Here is a 19,998-nt window from a genome sequence, read left to right as displayed (position 1 = left end):
TTGAGACTCTTGCCATAACACAACCCCAACTACATTTATCATCTCATATCTTCATTTGCCTGCAATGCCATCCAATAATAAATATTCCAATCGAGCAAGAGCCATATGGCTCTCGTGCCTCGCCTCCGGGTACCGGACTGCCCTCGCATGCACGATAGTCGGCTTGATCACCCTTTACGGACCTGCTTCTCTGCTGCAACAAGTAGCGTTCCCAGCATTCTCCTACGTGACAGTAATCCTCATCGTCACAGACGCAACGTTAGGAGACACGTTGCATGGCTGCTGGATGGCGCTCTACGCCACTGTCCAAACCGTGGGGCCGGCCATTTTGAGCCTGAAGCTGATCGGTCCGGCCCGGTTCACTAGTACCACCACCGCTCTTGCAGTGGCCCTTGCTGCTTACGTGGTGGCGCTGCCTGAGGGAACTCACATGAAAGCAAAGCGTATAGCATTGGGACAGATTGTCATAACATATGTTATAGGTTTTGTTAATGGCGAACGCACTGAAGCTGTTATGCATCCTCTGCATGTGGCTGCAAGCACTGCGGTTGGAGTCTTTGCTTGTGTTCTTGCCTTGTTGTTGCCCTATCCAAGGCTTGCTTGTCGCCAGGTACTTAATTACATTCAAACATGCTATGATATCTAGTCATTATCAAGAAGAATTATCTGGCTAATTCCATTTGGTGCATTTATATGGGTATGATAAATGAAACAATTACGTGTCCTAAAATGTGTGGCAGAAATATGATACACACACACATGTACATATACATTGTTTTTGCACCATCTCTTCAATAACAGTTGGAATCATCTTGATTTAGTTTGTGCTCTCTTAAGCTTTTAATTATCTCGGATGTGCATTTAAAAATTGAATAGAGGGCCAATAGAGTTCATGAAAACAAAAATATACATTTTTCTTTAGTTGGTTGCATATGCCTATTTTATTTTATTTTTTTCTCATTTATATCAATTAACCATCAATCATATAATTATATTTTTCTTCTTATTTTTAAGAGAAAAAACCTCAAAATCGTGATTCTTTAAAGTATAGAGATTAGTACTGAGCCCATTATCTTTTGTGATGGGTACAATAGTAATCCAAGAAATTGGAAATCCGTACAGCCAATCCAATTAAATATGGGGCCATTACTCTTTATGTTAGTGATGTAATTAAACCCAATATAGCAATGCTAGTAACCGATTAAATAATAATTTTTACATATATTGCAGGTGAAAAAGAACTGTAAGCTACTTTCTGAAAATTCTTCCGAGAGGCTGAAGCTCTATGTGAAGGCGTTCTGTGCAGAAGACAACACATCAGCGCTTGCATCCATTTCTCAAGCCAAGTTATTGACCATTGGAGGAACCAAATTTATCCAGAACATCAAGCGCTACCAAGTAAGCATGCAATTTTTGCGCTGTATAAGATTTTCCCATGATGTTGATTAGGCTAAAAATAAATTTATTAATTGTCTTTGGCTGCATGTGAACAGGAAAGCATGAAGTGGGAGAGGCTTCCATTGAAATTCTTGAGATCCTATTACATGAAGCCAGGAGAGAAATTGCAAGATCTAGAGATACCTTTAAAAGGGATGCAAATGGCTGTAACAAGTGTCACTTCATTTCCTGTACAGATTCTTGATGGAGAGCTAAAAGAATGTGTAAAGAAACTAGATGAGCATATTTCTCTGACCATAAAACAAGCTCAAAGCTGTGATTCATTGACTGTTCCGGAATCAAATGCTGAAGATATAATGAAGTTCCTTCAAACACTTCAAAATATCCCAACAACCACCCAAGAGTTATCCTCTTATTTCTTCTTGTTTTGCATGAAGCTCCTTCAATGGAAATCATCACCGAACCAAAGTACAAATTGTCTAAAAGATGATACTGTTAAGGAATATGAAGGATCAAGCAATGGATTCTCTTTCAAAGAGGTTTGGAGCAATTGGTCCATGAAGGTTAAAAGCAAGAGGCTCGTGCCGGCATTTAAATGCTCACTTTCACTGGGCCTAGCTGTGCTATTTGGGTTGCTTTATAGTAAGCCCAATGGGATTTGGTCAGGACTCCCCGTAGCCATAAGTTTTGCAGCGGCAAGGGAGGCAACATTCAAAGTTGCTAATATTAAAGCACAAGGGACAGTTTTAGGTACCGTGTATGGAGTACTTGGTTGCTTTCTCTTTGAAAGATTCTTGCCCATAAGGTTCCTGTCTCTTATTCCTTGGTTCATTTTCACCGCTTTCTTAAGGCGTAGCCGCATGTATGGCCAAGCTGGAGGAATTTCTGCTGTCATTGGAGCAGTATTGATACTGGGGAGAAAAAATTTTGGCCCCCCAAGTGAATTTGCCATTGCAAGAATTGTTGAAACCTTCATTGGATTATCTTGTTCGATCATGATAGACCTTCTGTTTCAACCCACCAGAGCCTCAACTCTGGCTAAAGTTCAACTCTCGAAAAGCCTCGCCACGTTGCACGATTGCATTGGCTCAATGAGTCTCCAATCAAGCCAAGCCAGCTTGCTTGAGAACCAAAAGAGACTGAAAATGCAAGTCACTGAGCTAGCGAAATTCATTGGTGAAGCAGAGGTGGAACCCAACTTTTGGTTCTTTCCTTTTCATATTGCTTGCTATAGTAAGCTCTTGGGGACTTTGACAAAGATGGTGGATTTGTTGCTTTTTGCTGCTCACTCAGTGGGCTTCCTTGAGCAAGATTCACAAAGAATTGCTACTTCTTGGAAAAATGAAGTTCATGAGCTGGACAGTGACCTTGAACTTCTCAAGGAAAAAGTAGGCCCCTCTATCAAATGCTTTGAAGATGTGACAACGATAAAATCACTAGCGACAATTGAAAAGGAGCTTGAAAAGAACAACATATCTTATGATCTTGAATTGGGAAAATCAAAAAATCCTAATGGGATTTCTGATTTAGATGAAGCTGCGATGGGAAAACTTATATGTTCATATCTACAACATGCAAAAGAACTTGTTGACAAAATCAAGGCTACTGAAGGTGAGAAGGAGCTCAGGAGCCAAGTTGTTTTAAGTTTAAGTGCCCTAGGGTATTGCATACAAGGCCTGATAAGAGAAACTAAACTGATTGAAGAGGGAATCAAGGAACTGGTTCAGTGGGAGAATCCTTCAAGCAACGTAAATTTGCTCGAAATCTCATGTAAAATAAACGCTTTGTACAACTAGATTAAAGTTGTATGAAGATATACAGTAATTAAGTTGATATAAAATTTTATAAATGAATTAAGTATCGTAATTCTAATTATATCATGGCGATCGATGTAACTAGAGAAATGATACTCAGTGATGTTTGTTTTTTAGTACGAAATTTGAATTTAACTTTTTTTTTCCTGATATTTATTTATTTTGAATTGTTTATTTTCTTAATTTATCACTTATTAGACAATTTTACCTAAATATAAAAAGTAAACAAAATTTATTTTTGTTTGAAGGTTGAAATTTAAGTGAACATTTTTAATTTCAAATCTCAAAAATATGCTTAACAATACATATATTTCCTATATTATATAAACTTAATATTTTTGCATTAAACTTGAAGTTAATTTTTTCAATTGCTTTAAATTTTTATTCACATAGTAACATTAATTAAAACAAATCAGATCATATTCACTGTGACGCATTAAAATTAAAACAATAGTGTTGACTTTACGATGTAAGTTGATGTCATAATTACAATTATGACATATTTTATTACAAAATTAAATTAAGACACAATAATAGTGTTATTTTTTTAATGCTATCAAACTATTAACTTGTTAAATTTCTAAATTGTCAAGGACAACAAATATTTGCCTACTTAAAATGATATTTATCTCAAACTATTAGTTTTTAATATTTTTTCTATTCAAATGTTGAAAAAAAAAACATTGTTATTAGACATTTTTTTTCCGAAACCTACCCAAACTATAACTATATCTTAAATCTACTCAAATTGCAGACCTAAAAAACAAACACAACCATAATTAAAATATCTAGTGTTAAAGTTCCTCATTATTAATCCTAAAATGCTATTAGCATATTACTTGTAGCGTGTGAGTGTATATATGCATACACACACATTGAGCAATTCATTATTACTAGCTAGCTAGACATGGGGTTTCGATAATAATGTCTTCTTTATTTATTTTTGAAAACAGATTATTATTCATACAATTCAAAAAAAAATGGAAGAATCGTGAGCGGCAGGATTCGAACCTGCGCGGGCAAAGCCCACATGATTTCTAGTCATGCCCGATAACCACTCCGGCACGCCCACTTGATGAATCTTATATTCAAAATTTTATCAAGTTGGATTACACATTGATTTGGCAGATCACTTGGAGAAGAAATTAAAATTGAGTAATCGATTAGGGGTGGGCAAATACAGGTTTGGGTCAGATTCAGATCAACCAGATCGGATTTCAGATTGATCGGGTTGAACACAAATTCATCCAAATACAACCCGAACTTATAACCCGATCTGATCCGATGTATATTTAGATCGGATCGGATCGGATCGTGTCAATAAATCAAGTTAAATTCGGTTCGGATTTATAAAAAAAAAAATTATTAACATTTAACAATATATAGTTACAAATTAACAATTTCACATGTAATATATAATTTATTACTGTTAAATGGCGAATAATCTGGTATAGTACTATTATACCAACAGAGCTTCAAAAGAGGAAAGGGAAACTCGGGTTGCAGCCTTGCAATTACCGGGTTGAATAGATCTTGGATTGGATCAGGTGATGGTGGAGGATTGGCAGCGTGGAGCAGCAGATTTGGTAGCAGCAGATCTGATAGCAACAGATCTGGTAGCAGCAGATCCATTTGCGGTCCTCGCGGAGCAATTAGCGTCGGCAGTGACTGCGGGTAAAATCGATCCAGCTACCCCTTGCTTTTTCGATATGTGTGCGTGGTTGTGTGCATGAAATCGTGAAGAGTGTTCTTAAGATGAGATTGAGAAGTTGAGGAAGGGAGGAAAGATGTGGTTATGGCTGTTAGAGTGAACCGAAGATGATTTTTTTTTTCCCGTTTTGATGCAAATGATGAATGCTCTTGGCTTTGGCTAAAATGTGATTTTGTCTTTAGCTTTGAGTGTTCTTCGTGTGCATGTACTCTTTAGTCTTTGGGTTTAGGTTTTGTTTTTTTACCTTTAATTTCTTTTTTTTTCTTTGGCAACCCGATCAGTTTTTTGGATCGGATCGGGTTTCATCTGATCCGATCATGATCCGATCAAGTTAGCAAGAATACATCTGATCGAGTTATATCAACAACTCGATCTGATCCGAACCTGATATTTTTCGAATCGGTTCGGATTGGATCAGATATTTTGCCTACCCCTATAATTGAGTCAGAATCGGCTCGAACATCAATTATTGCATTTGGTGTACAAAATTTGATCAGCTCCATGCGTTGGCGGACCCGGGCACTTAAATTAGAAGGGATTTAGTTAAAAAAAATTTAATTTAATTTAAGTTTTTTTTTAAATGTTCACACGAATACATTTTAACTCTTATAAACTCAAATTTCACTACTTTATTTTAAATTTTAAATAATAATAGTAATAATCTATTTATTTTAAATACATGAAAGTATCATTTTTCTAAGTAGTTTTCACAAAATATTTTTTAAAACATAGCGTGGCTATTGAGATTTGAATCAGGACTTTAAAATCATCCAATAACACTCTTACCATTAAAACATAAGTCTTTTGTTACATGAAAAATGTGTTCAAACTTTTTTTATTTAATTCTTTTAGAAATTTGGAGTACATTTAAAAAAAAAAATTAATAGCCTATGAGGGTCTCCTTAATTGTGTCTGCCCATGGCTCCATAGTTTGTTAAACTTGTTTGACGGTAGCAAACAATTTATATCACGTGTTAGTCAAGTTAATTGAATAATATATCTTGTATTAAAATTGAAAAGGATCTTCTTGTTAGCAAGCAAATCATCTTGATAAGTACTAGAGTTAATGAAGAGGATTTTTATATCATCGCCTTGTAACAATTTTTCATTTTTAACAATTAGAATTCGATATAAAAGAATATATATATATATATATATATATATATATATATATATATATATATATATATATGAAAACGAGAGAAGGAACAAAGACAATTAACATCAATGAAGTAATAATTTTTTTTAATCAAGAATGACATGAGATTAATAAAAATAAAAATAACCACCAAACAAATAAGTCAAAACGATTAATAAAATATTTATTTAATTTCTTTGAAGGTGGCGGTTTCGAGTTTACCTAGTGGTTATGAGAATATTTTCTTTGATTTTTCTTCATTAGCATTGGCAAATTGTCTATATCACATTAGAGATAAGTAAACCGACGGTATATGATCATAATTAAGCCTTCTTCACTTAATTTTAATTTTTCAAACAAAAAAATTTCAAAATTTTCCCCAAATATCATGCAGATTTGAAGCTAGACATGCACCAACTTTAATTAGCCCACGTTTAGTTAGATCAAATACGGAAGAGGAAAATTGTTAATAATGGTAGAAAACAAGAAAACAATCCGTTTCAGTAAGGTCAACAAACACATGTTTTGTTTCCTTAATAGTAGAATTATTATAACACAAATTTTAGATTCAAGATCACGTGTAAATATTAAGATCGTCTTTTCTGAAGACTGTAAAACGGTATAAGATAGATCCTCTTGTGCCTAAAAACATATCTAGCAGACATATTAATCAACATAGAAGTAAATATTATTTAATGACTAATTAGAAATGTAATAATATATGGATTCTCGTGAATTTTAATTCAAGAGAATACATATATATATTGGATTCTTTGCTCATTGAAAAGCTAGGGTATTTACTATTTTGAGCCCAAAGATATCGTGAATGAAGAGCTGCAAATCCATGGACGCAAAAGTTTTTCAAAACTAGCTTAGACCAAATCAAAAAATTGAAAATACAAATTGGAGTAATTTAATTTTGATAAGTTGGCTCCTTTTTGAACTAAGATATAATATAATAACGTAGTAAGCTCCACAATATATATAACCTAAATCAAGCTAAAAATTGTTAAAAAATAAAAATAGCACATGAAAAGTACACTTGAAATTTGAAAGCGACCCCAAAATCTGCTTGTTCCATGTGCGTTTTACAGATTCCTCTTCGAATTTCTCAATCCATCCCTTTATAAAAACCCTCAAGTCACAGCAAAGAATCACAGTACATATGACATGTCACAATTATTTAGATCTTTATTTCTTAGTCTCTAATTCTACCAGCTCACTGGCAATATACAGCTAGTCCTTTATTCAACATTTTATAATTAATGGCAGCCATAAACGAAGACAAAACCAATCAAGCCCGAGCCATGTGGCTCACGTGCCTTGCCTCCGCATACCGGACGGCATGCACCATAGTTGGCTCGATCACCTTTTACGGACCGTCCTCTCTCCGGGGCCAAGTAACGTTCCCAGCATTTTCCTACGTGACTGTAATTCTCATTGTAACAGATGCAACGCTCGGTGACACGTTGCATGGCTGCTGGCTGGCGCTATACGCGACTGTTCAGAGCATTGGACCGGCTCTTTTGACCATGTGGTTGATAGGACCGGCCCGGCTCACGACTGGCACCACGGCTCTTGCTGTGGCTATTGCTGCATTCTTTGTGGCATTGCCCGAGGGAACTCACTTGGTGGCAAAGCGTATAGCGTTGGGGCAGATTGTTTTAACGTACGTTATGGGTTTTGTTAATGGCGAGCATAGCGGCGCTGTTATGCTTCCTGTGCGTGTTGCTGCTAGCACGGCCATTGGAGTCTTGGCTTGTGTTCTTGCCTTGTTTCTGCCCTATCCGAGGCTTGCTTGTTATGAGGTAATTAATCACGTGGCATGATCCTCTCCTCATTAGAGCTGTCCAAAGCATTTAAGAAGTATAATTCTTATTGGATTATTAAAAATTTTTATATTGCAGGTGAAATGGAACTACAAGCAACTTGCTGATAATGCTTCGGAGAGGCCGAGGCTATATGTGAAGGCATTATGTGCTGAAGACAAATCAACAGCACTTGCATCCATTTCTCTAGCTAAGTCGTTGACTAAATCAGGGACTAAACATATCCAAAACATCAAACGCTACCAAGTAAGCAGTTTTCAATTACATAAGATTAAAATTTAATAGTGCTTCTCATCGGGCGTGGATTTTGGAATTTTATAAAAAAAAAAAAAAGCAAATTTTCTAATGTATACTAATAGGCAGCTGTAAAATCGATAATTTATTGGATTTGGTTTTTTTGTTTTGTCTTAATATCCGTACGTATTTCATAAAATTTTGGATATGTGCACTTGAGAGTGATTTTGAAATAAATATCATTATGTGAGCTTTTAGAGGAGGGAGGCAGGGAGCTAACTCAATAATTGATCTTGACAGGAAAGCATGAAATGGGAAATTCCATTCAAATTCTTGAGATCAAATTACGTGAAGCCGGTGAAGAAATTTCAATATCTAGAGATACCATTAAGAGGGATGGAAATGGCAGAGTAACCAGTGCGACTTCATTTCCTATGCAAACATTTGATGGTTTGCCCAGAGTACTAGAAGAGCTCACTTGCCTCACCATTAAAAAAGTTAAATCCTATCAAATTCTTTGTAATTCAATGAGTGTTCCTGAGTCCAACGAAGAATGTTCCTTGAAGAATTTTCGAACCATCCCCACAATCAGCCAAAATTTACCTTTCTTTTTCTTCTTATTTTGCATGAAACTCCTCAATTGTCCCATGCCCAAAACAGATGGATCGAACAAGTCATGCGAAGAACACGTGCTCTCTTTCAAAGAAGCTTGGACCAGCTGGGTCTGTAAAGTTAAAAGCAAGAGGTTAATGCCAGCATTCAAATGCTCATTCTCATTGGGCCTAGCTGTGCTATTTGGGTTGCTTTTTAGCAAGCCCAACGGAATTTGGTCAGGACTCTCCGTCGCCATCAGTTTTGCCACGGCAAGAGAGGCAACTTTCAAAAGTTGCTAATGTTAAAGCACAAGGCACAGTGTTAGGAACCGTCTATGGAGTGCTTGGTTGCTTTCTCTTTGAAAAATTATTGCCCATAAGGTTCCTTTTTCTTTTTCCTTGGTTCATTTTTACCAGTTTCCTTCGGCACGGCCGCATGTATGGCCAAGGTGGAGGAATTTCTGCTGTCATTGGGGCTGTGTTGATACTAGGAAGAAAAAGCTTGGGCCCTCCTGAAGAATTTGCTATAGCAAGAATTGTTGAAACCTTCATTGGTTTAACTTGTACAATCATTGGAGAACTTCTGTTTCAATCCACAAGGGCTTCAACTCTAGCTAAATCTCAACTCTCAAAGAGTCTTGGGACATTGCATGATTGCATTAGCTCGATGACTCTTCGAGCGAGCCAAGCCAGCTTGCTACATAAGCAAAAGAGACTAAAAATGCATGTCAATGAGCTAGGGACACTCATTGGTGAAGCTGATGTGGAACCCAACTTCGGTTTTTTGCCTTTTCATAGTGCCTGCTATAGTAAGCTCTTGGTCTCCTTAGTAAAGATGGTACATCTCTTGCATTTTTGTTCTTATTCGATTGGCTTCCTCGAACAAGAGTCACAGAAAATTGATAAGGCTTCTTGGAAGGAGGATGTACAAAAGCTAGATGGTGACGTTAAGCTTGTGAAGGAAATGGCTTGCTCCTCAATAAAATGTTTTAATGATGACATCACTACGATCAAGTCGCTAGCAATTTTGGAAAAGGAGCTTGAAAGGAAAAAAATTAACGTATTTCGTGATATTGAATGTGGAAATTCAGCAATGGGACTTTGGTCAAATGGGAGAAGTTTTATACTTACAATGTTGAGTGCAATGGTTCGAACCTCCATAAGAGCATTATGAATGTTAGTTTCAGTTCTCCCTCAATTATCAACTAATTGGGTGGAGATAGTCACTCTCTTACGAAATGTGATTGGAGTAGGCACCACTCGAATATTATAAAGGGTTTAAAGTATTTGGGCAAGTACTTCAGTGAGTTAATGTATGGCGGTGGTCCCAGTTGTTTAGTACGATTGTAAATATTGTAATTGTAATATCTGATGTAATATCAGTAACAATATGTGTATAACATAATTAAAAAAAATATGAAAATTCAACAAGCGTCCCAAATGAAATTCTTGATTCAGATGAAAATAGGGCGAAAATTATAATAAACACATACCTTCAACATTTACAAGAACTTGTGGATAAAATCAAAAAAGTTGATGAGGAGGAATTCAAGAATCAGATTGTTTTAAGTTTAAGTGCATTGGGTTATTGCATGCAAAGTTTGATTATAGAAACCATACAAATTTAAGAGGGGATCAAGGAACTTTTTAAGTGAGAAAATCCTTCAAACGATATAAATTTGAGTGAAATCATAATTAAAATGTAAATATATGCTTTTAATAGTATGCTTTATTCAATTAATATGTGTATAACATAATTAAAAAAAATATGGAAATTCAACAAGCTTTGTAAAACTAATTTTTAGCATCTAAAAACTAATAAAATGCTAAAAATTAATAATTTATATGTGGCTGCTGGGATTCGAGCCCAGGTCTCCACGGCCACAACGTGGAATTCTTACCACTAAACTACAGCCACTTTTTGAGATAGTTTTAGATTTTTATCTATATATTTCTAATAAATATTCTGAAGAACTACGAAAAGTATCCGAATCGTGATCGGTGATCCTATGATGCTTCTACCAAACAGTCACCAACCTCTTGCAAAAATGCGTGGCAGCTGTTGGCGGTGGCCTCAATTTTAAGCAACCGATTATTAACCAGCACTACAATATATACGCAACTTTGGTTTCTTAGATGGAAAATTATTATCTTCGGTTTTGACTTATGACTATATCACGTGTTATGCATGAAAATTATGTCACATAAGGGTCGGCCTGCAATACATCGCTGTATCTGGTACAGCCAATTTTTATTATTTTTTTAATTAATTTTATAATCGGCCACCGGTTATCTCTTATTGTAATCGATTAGGGTGAAAAAATTAAAGGTAAATATCATACAGCTACCGTTATTTTAAGTATATAACAAGGTTATCAATTAAATTATAAAACTACCAAATACTCCCTCAACTTTACATGAAAATATATTTAAAAAATGAAACTTATATTTTTTTTCCTCAAAATATGTGACATTACTACTGCAAATATTATTGAAATATAAATAAATAAATAAATATAATTGTAAATTATTAAATATTTTAATACATTTATAAATTTAGTAATTTTTTGCATAAAAATTTATCATAATATTTTATTAATTTTGTATAGGTCAATGCAATCTAAATATTTAGATCACTAATTAATCAAATTTATTTTCAAATAATTGAAAGAAATCAATCCGATAATACATATAAAGTGATTCAAACCTCTACCCACTAATATGAGAATAATTTTTGTCTAACTTTTGGATAATTATCAAAAAAGTATCTTGTTTTTTTTTAATTAATTATCTTGTTAATTATACCAAACATTATAATTATCAATCAAATATTATTGTTTTTTTATTATTAATTTATTGCTATTGGCCAATATTATTATATGATATATATAGGCAGATTTAATGTATCTCAATCTCTTATGCAAATTAATTCATACAAACCTATGTGAAATTAATTTATTCTTTTATACTGCATTATTTTGATGGTTATATTGATTCACTATTTTCAAATGATAATATTTTCTTAAATACTTATAATAGACATGTCTATACATTAATGGTGTGTTTACTTGAGTATTTAGGAAATGAGAATGAAGGAATGTGAATGAAACTCATATTTACTTAGTAAAATGTAATTTGAGAATAAAAATAAAATATGTGGGTCCCACATAATTTTGTATCCCTATAATTTTTTTATATTTTCCAAATTATCCTCGTTCAAAGCACAATTAATTTTATTATTTTAAATGTCATTATTATTATTATTATTATTAAATTTTGTCATTATTATTATTAAATTTTATTAACTTTATTATTAATTATTGTTATTATTATTTTTATTAATATTATCATTATTAACATTTATTATTATTAATTTTATTTTTTTAATTAATATCATTTTTATAATAATATTTATACAAATACAGTATAACCTCTATAAATTAATACTCTATAAATTAATACTCGATAAATTATTAATATAATAATTTTTTGCAGTCCCGACTTAGGCCCTGAAGCTAAATTAATAATTTCGATAAATTAATAAGATAATTTTTTTGAGAACTCCTATATAACTCTATGGTCACATTTATATCATAAATTAATAATTGTAGAAATTATAAATACTGTGAAATTACAAATGTAACTGACTATGTCAATTTATTAAAATATGAGTCTATTGTAACTTGTTTTTTCTTGAAGTTTAAATCTAGTTGAATCTCATCTTTAATTTTTAACAAGTTAACAAGTTACTATGAAATAAAAGAATACTTTGTGTTTGTTTATATAGACAATAATTTTAACTTAATTCATTAAATACATTTAATTTCTAATTTAGTTCATTGGATTTATGACTTAGCTAAATTATGTAAATACATGAATACTCTTTAATTACGTAGATAAGTAGTCAAATTCAATTGATACAATTTAATGAAATTACATTTATTTTAGTTCATTGAATACACTTAGATAAATTTATGTAAATACATGAATTTAGTTAATCAAGTAGATAGGTACATTAGATGAATTAGTTCAAATTCAATTAATGCAATTTAATAACTAACATTTAGTTTAGTTCATTGAATACATTTAGATAAATTTATGTAAATACATGAATTTAGTTAATCAAGTAGATAGGTACATTAGATTAGTTTTAATTCAAACAATTTAATAACTAACATTTAGTTTAGTTCATTGAATACATTTAGTAAAATTCATAAATTTATTTAATCAAGTATACATTATTTATTTGATGAATTTATTTAAATTCTATTGATTATATTTGTAAAATACAATGAATTTTCAATTAATTAAATGTTAGTTCTTTGTACTGTGAACACACTCTATAAATTAATAATTTATTAATTTATAGATTAATTAATATCTCTCTAAATTAATAAATTTCTATGGTCCTGACATTATTAATTTATAGAGGTTATATTGTATTTAGTTAATGAAAATTACATTATTTAATATTATGGGTATTTTGGTAAATTGATTCTCATTCTCATTTCTTATTCCCATTTATTTTGCCAAATAAACAGATCAGTGACATTCCAGCACATTTACATTCTCATTTATTTTAGCTAAGTAAATATTAGAATCTCATTCTCATTTCTCATTCATATTCCAGTCTATTCTTATTCTCGACCCATTTTCATTCCCAACTCATTCCCATTCCATCCAATTTCCATTCCATGAAGTAAACGCATCATAAATGTAATGCTAATTTTTTATCGATTGAATTTAGTAGTATAAAATTAATGATTTATAATAAAGTGTATTTTTTTATGTTGTTAGTAACCATTATTACTTTGTTGGCCAATATTTAAATAGATTAAAATGAACTCAACTGAGATACTTGTTATCAATAGTAGACATTTATTATTAAAATGTGTATATAATCTGTAGTCTATAGATATGCTTTAAGAAATTTGTTTTGCATATTAAAGTTTTTGGCAAAATCTATTTATGCATATTAAATTTTTTCAATTTAAGTAAATCATATTTATAAGTTAAAGTTTATATTAAAAAATATAAAACAAAACCAGTTTTTCATTAAAAAATAAAAAATATAAATAGCCCCACCCTCGAACCCTAATTTTTAGTTTCTACCTAACAATCAATTTTTTCGCTGCCGCTGCACAAAACCTTTGCTGCTGCCGCTCCCTTCTTTCTTGGCAGCCGCTGCCACTGCTACTTCCTTCTGATCTAGTTGGCTGACAACTTTAGCACTCGGATCTTTTGGCATAAATGTGAGCTGCTGCTTCCTTCTTTCTTTGCTGTCGCTGTTGTTGCCACTTCATTCTAATCTGGTTGGCTAACAACTTTAGCACTCTGAAAATTTCACTGTATATTTATGCACACTACCGTATTGTGCTAAAGTTTCGCTTTAATTTTGATTTTTAATTTATTACCTTATGTTTTGGCATTTTTTATATTTTATAGCTATTGTTGGATATTTTAGGTTGCTTGCATGTTTAGAAATTTAATTTTTTTTGGTTAATTTTATGATTTTGAGTTAGGTTTTTAAGTACTGTTTCGGTAGTGAGTGATGATATTTTTCTTCTTACTGTCAATATATATAATTACGTGACTAGATATTAGATTATTGCTGCTTCGTTTTTATTGGCACCAATTAGCTGCTGATTTTTAAGATCAATTTTAATGGATTCTTTAGTTTTGTTATTAAAAAATAAATAAGCCTTTCAATGGAGTTGCATGTCTTTTTGCTTTGATCTTTTACATATTGTATTGAGACAAAAGCTTCATGTGATTCTTTGTGATTTTTTTTACTTAGAAGTCTCCAATTCTGCAATATATAAAGGACTTATAATCTTCACTGGCATTGAAAGTTTTTGGGGGTCTTTTTCCTTTAGTTTATTGCAAAATGTCCACGTATTTTGGAGGGGTGCCGACGAAGCAAGTGGTTTGGTTGGTTCTTTTGGATGCTCTTCATTTCTTGCACTTTTTTTTTTGAACAAGAATTTGGGTATTATGCAGTTCCAAATTCGAGAAATCTTTGAATTTCAGCATTTTTCCCCCCTTTATCATAGTCAGATTCACCACATCATTTTAAACTACTTGATCTTGCTCAACTGATTATTAGAGATTGTTGGTGCATATTCTTGAGGTAGCACTTTCGAATTAATTCCCTTTTCCTACTTCTCAGCGATTTTCAAATTTAGAATTATAGTTTATCTTGGACATTTACTAGGAGAATGGTGATTATTACATGAAAAGTGACAAGAATGGACAAGCAGTAAAAAATATTGGGGACGTCTGATTGGTACATTTTCTTTTTCTTGGGAATTTTGATGTTATGACAAGATCTCTGCATGTTATGTTTTAAGAACTACTTGCTTTTTATTTTTAACTATTAAAGCTGTTATGGCCTACAAATGCTGTAAAACTTGACACTTCTATTATTATAAACACGTTTCATTACAATTCTATTGTAATTAAACTTTCTTTTCTTCTCTTTTTGGCACTTTTGTAACGGGGCTAGTTTGCAGAGCAGACAAATGAAAAGCACAATGACTGTCTTTGTTTCCTTCTGGCTTTATGTCAGCATAGCAGGCTTGCAGCTCTCTACGGTAAGCATGTTCTGTTTATTTTTTTTTTCACTAAATCAATAAAATATTTTTATTATAAGATTAATTTTAAGAAAAAATATGTTTTTGCGATTGTAATTGTGTGATTGATTAGAGATTGTGTGTTTTGGATTTGATCTCATAGATTTAGAGTTGGATTATGTTTGGAATTGGAATAATGTGTTCATGCACATATGATGTTTGCTGAAGTTCGCATAAGATTGATTCAATTATATAAGTTTTTGATGCTGAATTAAGTGGAGCAAAAAATTTTATCAATGGGTTGATTTCTGTTATGCAGGTGCTGTTTTTACTGCTTTTTTTGTAGAAACACAGCACCTTAAAGTTTTCAGGCGCTGCTTAGCAGCTGTTATATAGTAAAAATAGCATTTGGAACTTCTAGGTGTTGTTTTTGCTGCTTTTTATGTAGAAACAAAGCTCCTGAAAGTATTAGTGTTGCTTAATTGTTGTTTGACTTCCGAGTGTTGTTTAACTACTGTTATGCAGTAAAAACTTGACCTAGAAGTTTTTGGGTACTGTTTTACTGTGGTTTATGCAGGAAAACAGCACCTGGAAACTTTCAGGTGCAGTTTAGCTGCTGTTTATGTAGAAAAACGACACCTGGAAGTTTGTAGGTGATATTTTACTACTGTTTATAAAGAAAAACAGTACCTGAAAGTTTCTAGTGTTGTTTAGCTGTTGTTATATGGCAAAAACAACACCTTGAACTTTTCAAGGGTTGTTCTACTACTGTTTTTGTAATTGAAACTACACTTGAAAATTTTAGATGCTGTTTTGCTGTAATTTTGCTGCTAAAAGTGCACCTGAAAAGTTCCAGGTGCTGTTCGGATGCTGTTTTGAATCTTCTTTAGTTCTTTTTTCTTATGTCTATACTTCATCTTTTTTTTTTCTTTAGTAATATGCAGGTACAATTTTGCAAGGTAGTATCCAAGCACGCTGTTATTTTTTTTTTTATTAAGAGGTAGTAATCTAAACTTTAGGCCTCAGTTTTTTTCATTTTTGAGTGTATGATGGATAGGTATTGGATGTCATATGAATGATGTAGCTAAATGCTTTTTGGTTGTCTCTATTTTGGAAAATGTAGTGTCATTTATTATGAAATAGTTATTTTATATTTTGAAACTGCCTAATTAATATATTCCTCACTTTATAATTTTATGGAACAAAGAGTTACACCAAGGAGAGATAGATTTGGTTAGACGCGAGTGGGCTATGTGCACATGGAAACTTGCAGTTACATTATTCCCTGATTGATAAATTTAAAATTAGTCTATAAAATTAATAGAGATATTCCTACTCTTTCAAATGCAATGGTAATTAGTAATCTAGTGATTTATTAGTGCTCTGGTTACCTGAACAATGTGTTTGGATGTAATAAATTATGTCCAAAATAAATTATAAAAGTTGTGGAAACTATTATAAACGAGTAAACAAATAGTAAAATACATCCAAAATAAACAAGGTTTAGATTTAGACTGTATTTTACTTATAAGAATAAATCTATTTGCTGATAAATTTTTGCCAGTTATTTTTAGGTGCTTAGTTTTACTCACGAATGAATCTATATGCTTACAATTTTTGTCAGTTCTTTTTAGGTGCTTAGTTTCTTTTGCGTTTTTTTATCTTTTCATTAGGATGCTATTTCATGATGTATATTATTCATGCAATCATGAATTTGTACTAAAATTTATTCTTATTTATTTCGATGTATTCTCTTCTATCTTTATCGCTGAGATCAATTTGTCGTTAAATGAAAGTAGACATAAAAGTTTTAAAGAATGAGTACGCCAGTTGAGAATATTTTTTATATTCTAAATATTGTTGTTAAAAAATTCATCAAAAAAATATGTTATAATTAGAATGTAGTTTTGTGTTTATTTTATATTTAAGTTTCAAATTTTCTGTTGAAAACAATATATATCTAATCCTGCCTAAGAATTTAGATCATGCATTTGAAATTTGAATATATATATTTTTTGGGGCCTTTTTTTCTAATATCATTTGTTTTTTTCCCTTGTATGCAGAGATCCATGAAATCAAAATCTCAAATTAGTCGCATCTGAAGTTTAGCTTTTGGAAGCTATAAATTGATTTAATTTTGTATTAGTTCTATTGATGTTAAAAATTAGTAAATAGCTATTTTCTCGCAAACTTGTAAAAAGAATTCTTAGCAGAAGTGGTTTTAGGCTCGTTTCCTTCTGCAATTCCAACTTTTTAGTGGCCCTCACGTCAGTTCACTATTGTCACAAATTGCTTTAGTGATAGATGTTGTCATTTGTATATTGGGAATTTTTATTTCGTTAATTTTTAAGTACATCGGATAAATTAATAGGACATTATAATTTTATTTGCAAATAAATGCCAATAAATTTAAGAATAAAAGACCATTTGATCTTGCTAATTGTTGATGTATTGTTATCTTTCTCTTTATTCCAAAGATCACTTGGTCGTTAAATGAAAGTAGACATAAAAGTTGCATTGAATAATGAAAGTAGACATAAAAGTTGCATCGAATAATTATGCAAGTAGAGAGTAATTTTTATATTTTGAATATTGCTGTTAATAAATCCCTTAAAAATATATGTTAATGAAAATATATTTTTGTGTTTATTTTAGATTAAAGTCTGAAATTTTCTATTGAAAATCAAATTTATTTGATCCTAGCTAAGAATTTGGATCATGCATTTGAAATTCTAAATATTGTTATTTATTTTATGGTTGCATTGTGTTTTCTAATGTCATATTTTTTTCTTTTTTATGTGTAGACACTTGAAATTTAAAATGAGCAGCAGCTGGAGTTTAGTTTGTGGAAGTTGTGCTGTAAATTGATTTAATTTTATGAAGTTATTTAGTCACAAGCTTGTGAAAAATTCTAATTGTCTTATTACATCTGTTTAAATGAATGAAAATTTTAGTATACTTAAATTTTTAGTGCATCGCAAACAATTAATAGGGCATTTATTATTTTATTTGTAAAGGAATGGCAACAAATCAAGAATACCTGCCATTCCAATCAAGACATGCCAAATTCATACCAATAAATGTTGTTGTTAAAGTGTTATATTTTCTTAGTACCAAATTAAGCTGTAAAAAACTTTTAAAAATGATTTTAGTCAAGTCAGAAAAATTGAAGAACTGATTATGTAATTGAAAACTTGACTTAATATAATTTATTTTTAAGATAAAAAAGTATACTTTCGTGTAACATATCGAAACATCAAAAGTAAGTATATACAAAATTAAGTTCAAGAAAAAGAAATCTAATCAAGTTGAAATGATAGAAAAAAAAATGATGTTTTAATACAAATAAATTAGCATCAATTTTATTAATTTAAAATATTTTGTAAGTTATAACTTACGTTTGCCTTAACTTTTTAAAAAATAATGTTTTTTGAGAAGCATAGCAATTGGTTGCATCCTTATATGGTATTATTGTTTAAGTTATAACAAATTAAGGAAATTCTTTTAAAAGTAAAGAGAAAGATGAAAATAAATTTATAAGGTTATTTTAAACGTAAATAATTAAAATGGAGAACAATGATTCAAAAGAATTAGAATTTTCTAATTTTTTATTTAAAATTATCATGATCTAAAACTTGAATTTAGACATTTTTTATTTGAAATAGAATTTTATTTTTCAAATTATAAATTTTTCATAGCAAAATGAGAAATGATAAATGAACAAACGTTTGTGTAGAGGTCAAAAGGTCAAGTATGGATAATCAAATTAATTGATTAAAATAATCTCTCAAAATAATTAATAAAGATTTTTTAATCTTTTTTTCTCTTTCAAGTACAAACAAAACATTTTTGCCAACCTTTAAAACTTTGATATAACATATTAATTTTCATGGTTCATGGAATAATCGTATAATAAATATATAATTTATTTGATCATAACAATTTGAAAAATAAAATGTTTGAGGAGTATAACAATTGCGTGCAAAGCTGTTAAAATGAATTTTGGTTGAAGTCAAAGAAATTAATTATTTGAAAATAAATAGAATGACAACAATTTTAAACGAATTGATAAAAAAATTATTTTCCCAAAAGCTTGTAAAAAATTATTATATACAAATGGATGAAAATTTTGATTTGGTTAATTTTTTAGTGCACTGGATAACTTAATAGGGCATGATAATTTCATTTACAATTGCAATCATTCTCAATTGTTATTTATTTATTTACAGTTGAAGTTATGAAAAATTAAAGCATTTAGTTTGAGAAGTAAAGAGAAAGATGGAAATAAATGCATAATTTTTTTTAAATATAACAAAATACTATTAATTAAAATGATTAAATGATAATAAATATGTATAAAGATTAAAAGCTTAAGTATATATAAATTCAAGTTTAGAAGAACTCATGAAGTAACGAAGATTAAAAAAAAGGACTTAAATTAAGGACCCAAAACGTTGAAAATGATAAAGGGTTGCAATAAAAAAATTTCAGTATTGTATAGTAAATTGATATTTGTTAAAATAATAAGGGGTTATATATAATTGGCCTTATTGATATTGTTGTTATTTTAAAAAAGTAATATTATTATTAGTTGAAAAAAGGACATGGAACATGTATCTATAGTGTTGGAATATAATGAAAATAATATGAACATAAAACCATTGTAAGGTGTAAAAGAGTAGGAATAACTTAACCTAGAATTGAGAATA

General features: G+C 31.0%; 1 protein-coding gene and 2 non-coding genes across 3 annotated transcripts; 1 reads left to right on the top strand and 2 right to left on the bottom strand.

Moving 5' to 3' along the window:
* Nucleotides 1-6: 6 nt before the first annotated feature.
* LOC102613508 (uncharacterized) lies at nt 7-3,350 on the top strand. Its single transcript, XM_006488597.4, has 3 exons — nt 7-610; nt 1,231-1,398; nt 1,494-3,350. Exons 1-3 carry the CDS (start codon nt 65-67, stop codon nt 3,192-3,194), a joined length of 2,415 nt encoding a protein of 804 aa, XP_006488660.1. The 5' UTR covers nt 7-64; the 3' UTR covers nt 3,195-3,350.
* Nucleotides 3,351-4,202: 852 nt separating this feature from the next.
* TRNAS-AGA (transfer RNA serine (anticodon AGA)) lies at nt 4,203-4,284 on the bottom strand. Its single transcript has one exon. It is a non-coding gene; the product is annotated as a tRNA-Ser (tRNA).
* A 6,279-nt stretch (nt 4,285-10,563) lies between these two features.
* TRNAH-GUG (transfer RNA histidin (anticodon GUG)) lies at nt 10,564-10,635 on the bottom strand. Its single transcript has one exon. It is a non-coding gene; the product is annotated as a tRNA-His (tRNA).
* Between the last annotated feature and the right edge of the window lie 9,363 nt (nt 10,636-19,998).

This window comes from Citrus sinensis, chromosome 8 (genome assembly GCF_022201045.2).
Source record: "Citrus sinensis cultivar Valencia sweet orange chromosome 8, DVS_A1.0, whole genome shotgun sequence".
In the NCBI taxonomy this organism is placed as follows: domain Eukaryota; kingdom Viridiplantae; phylum Streptophyta; class Magnoliopsida; order Sapindales; family Rutaceae; genus Citrus; species Citrus sinensis.
The sequence above is the reverse complement of the archived record's forward strand: the minus strand, read 5'-3'. Positions and strand labels throughout refer to the sequence as shown.

Bases quoted from the DNA above. Each gene is read 5' to 3' on its own strand.
- LOC102613508 (XM_006488597.4), top strand. From the start codon at position 65: ATGCCATCCAATAATAAATATTCCAATCGAGCAAGAGCCATATGGCTC. The intron at 611-1,230 runs GTACTTAATTAC...CATATATTGCAG, and splicing joins CAAGGCTTGCTTGTCGCCAG to GTGAAAAAGAACTGTAAGCT. The intron at 1,399-1,493 runs GTAAGCATGCAA...GCATGTGAACAG, and splicing joins AGAACATCAAGCGCTACCAA to GAAAGCATGAAGTGGGAGAG.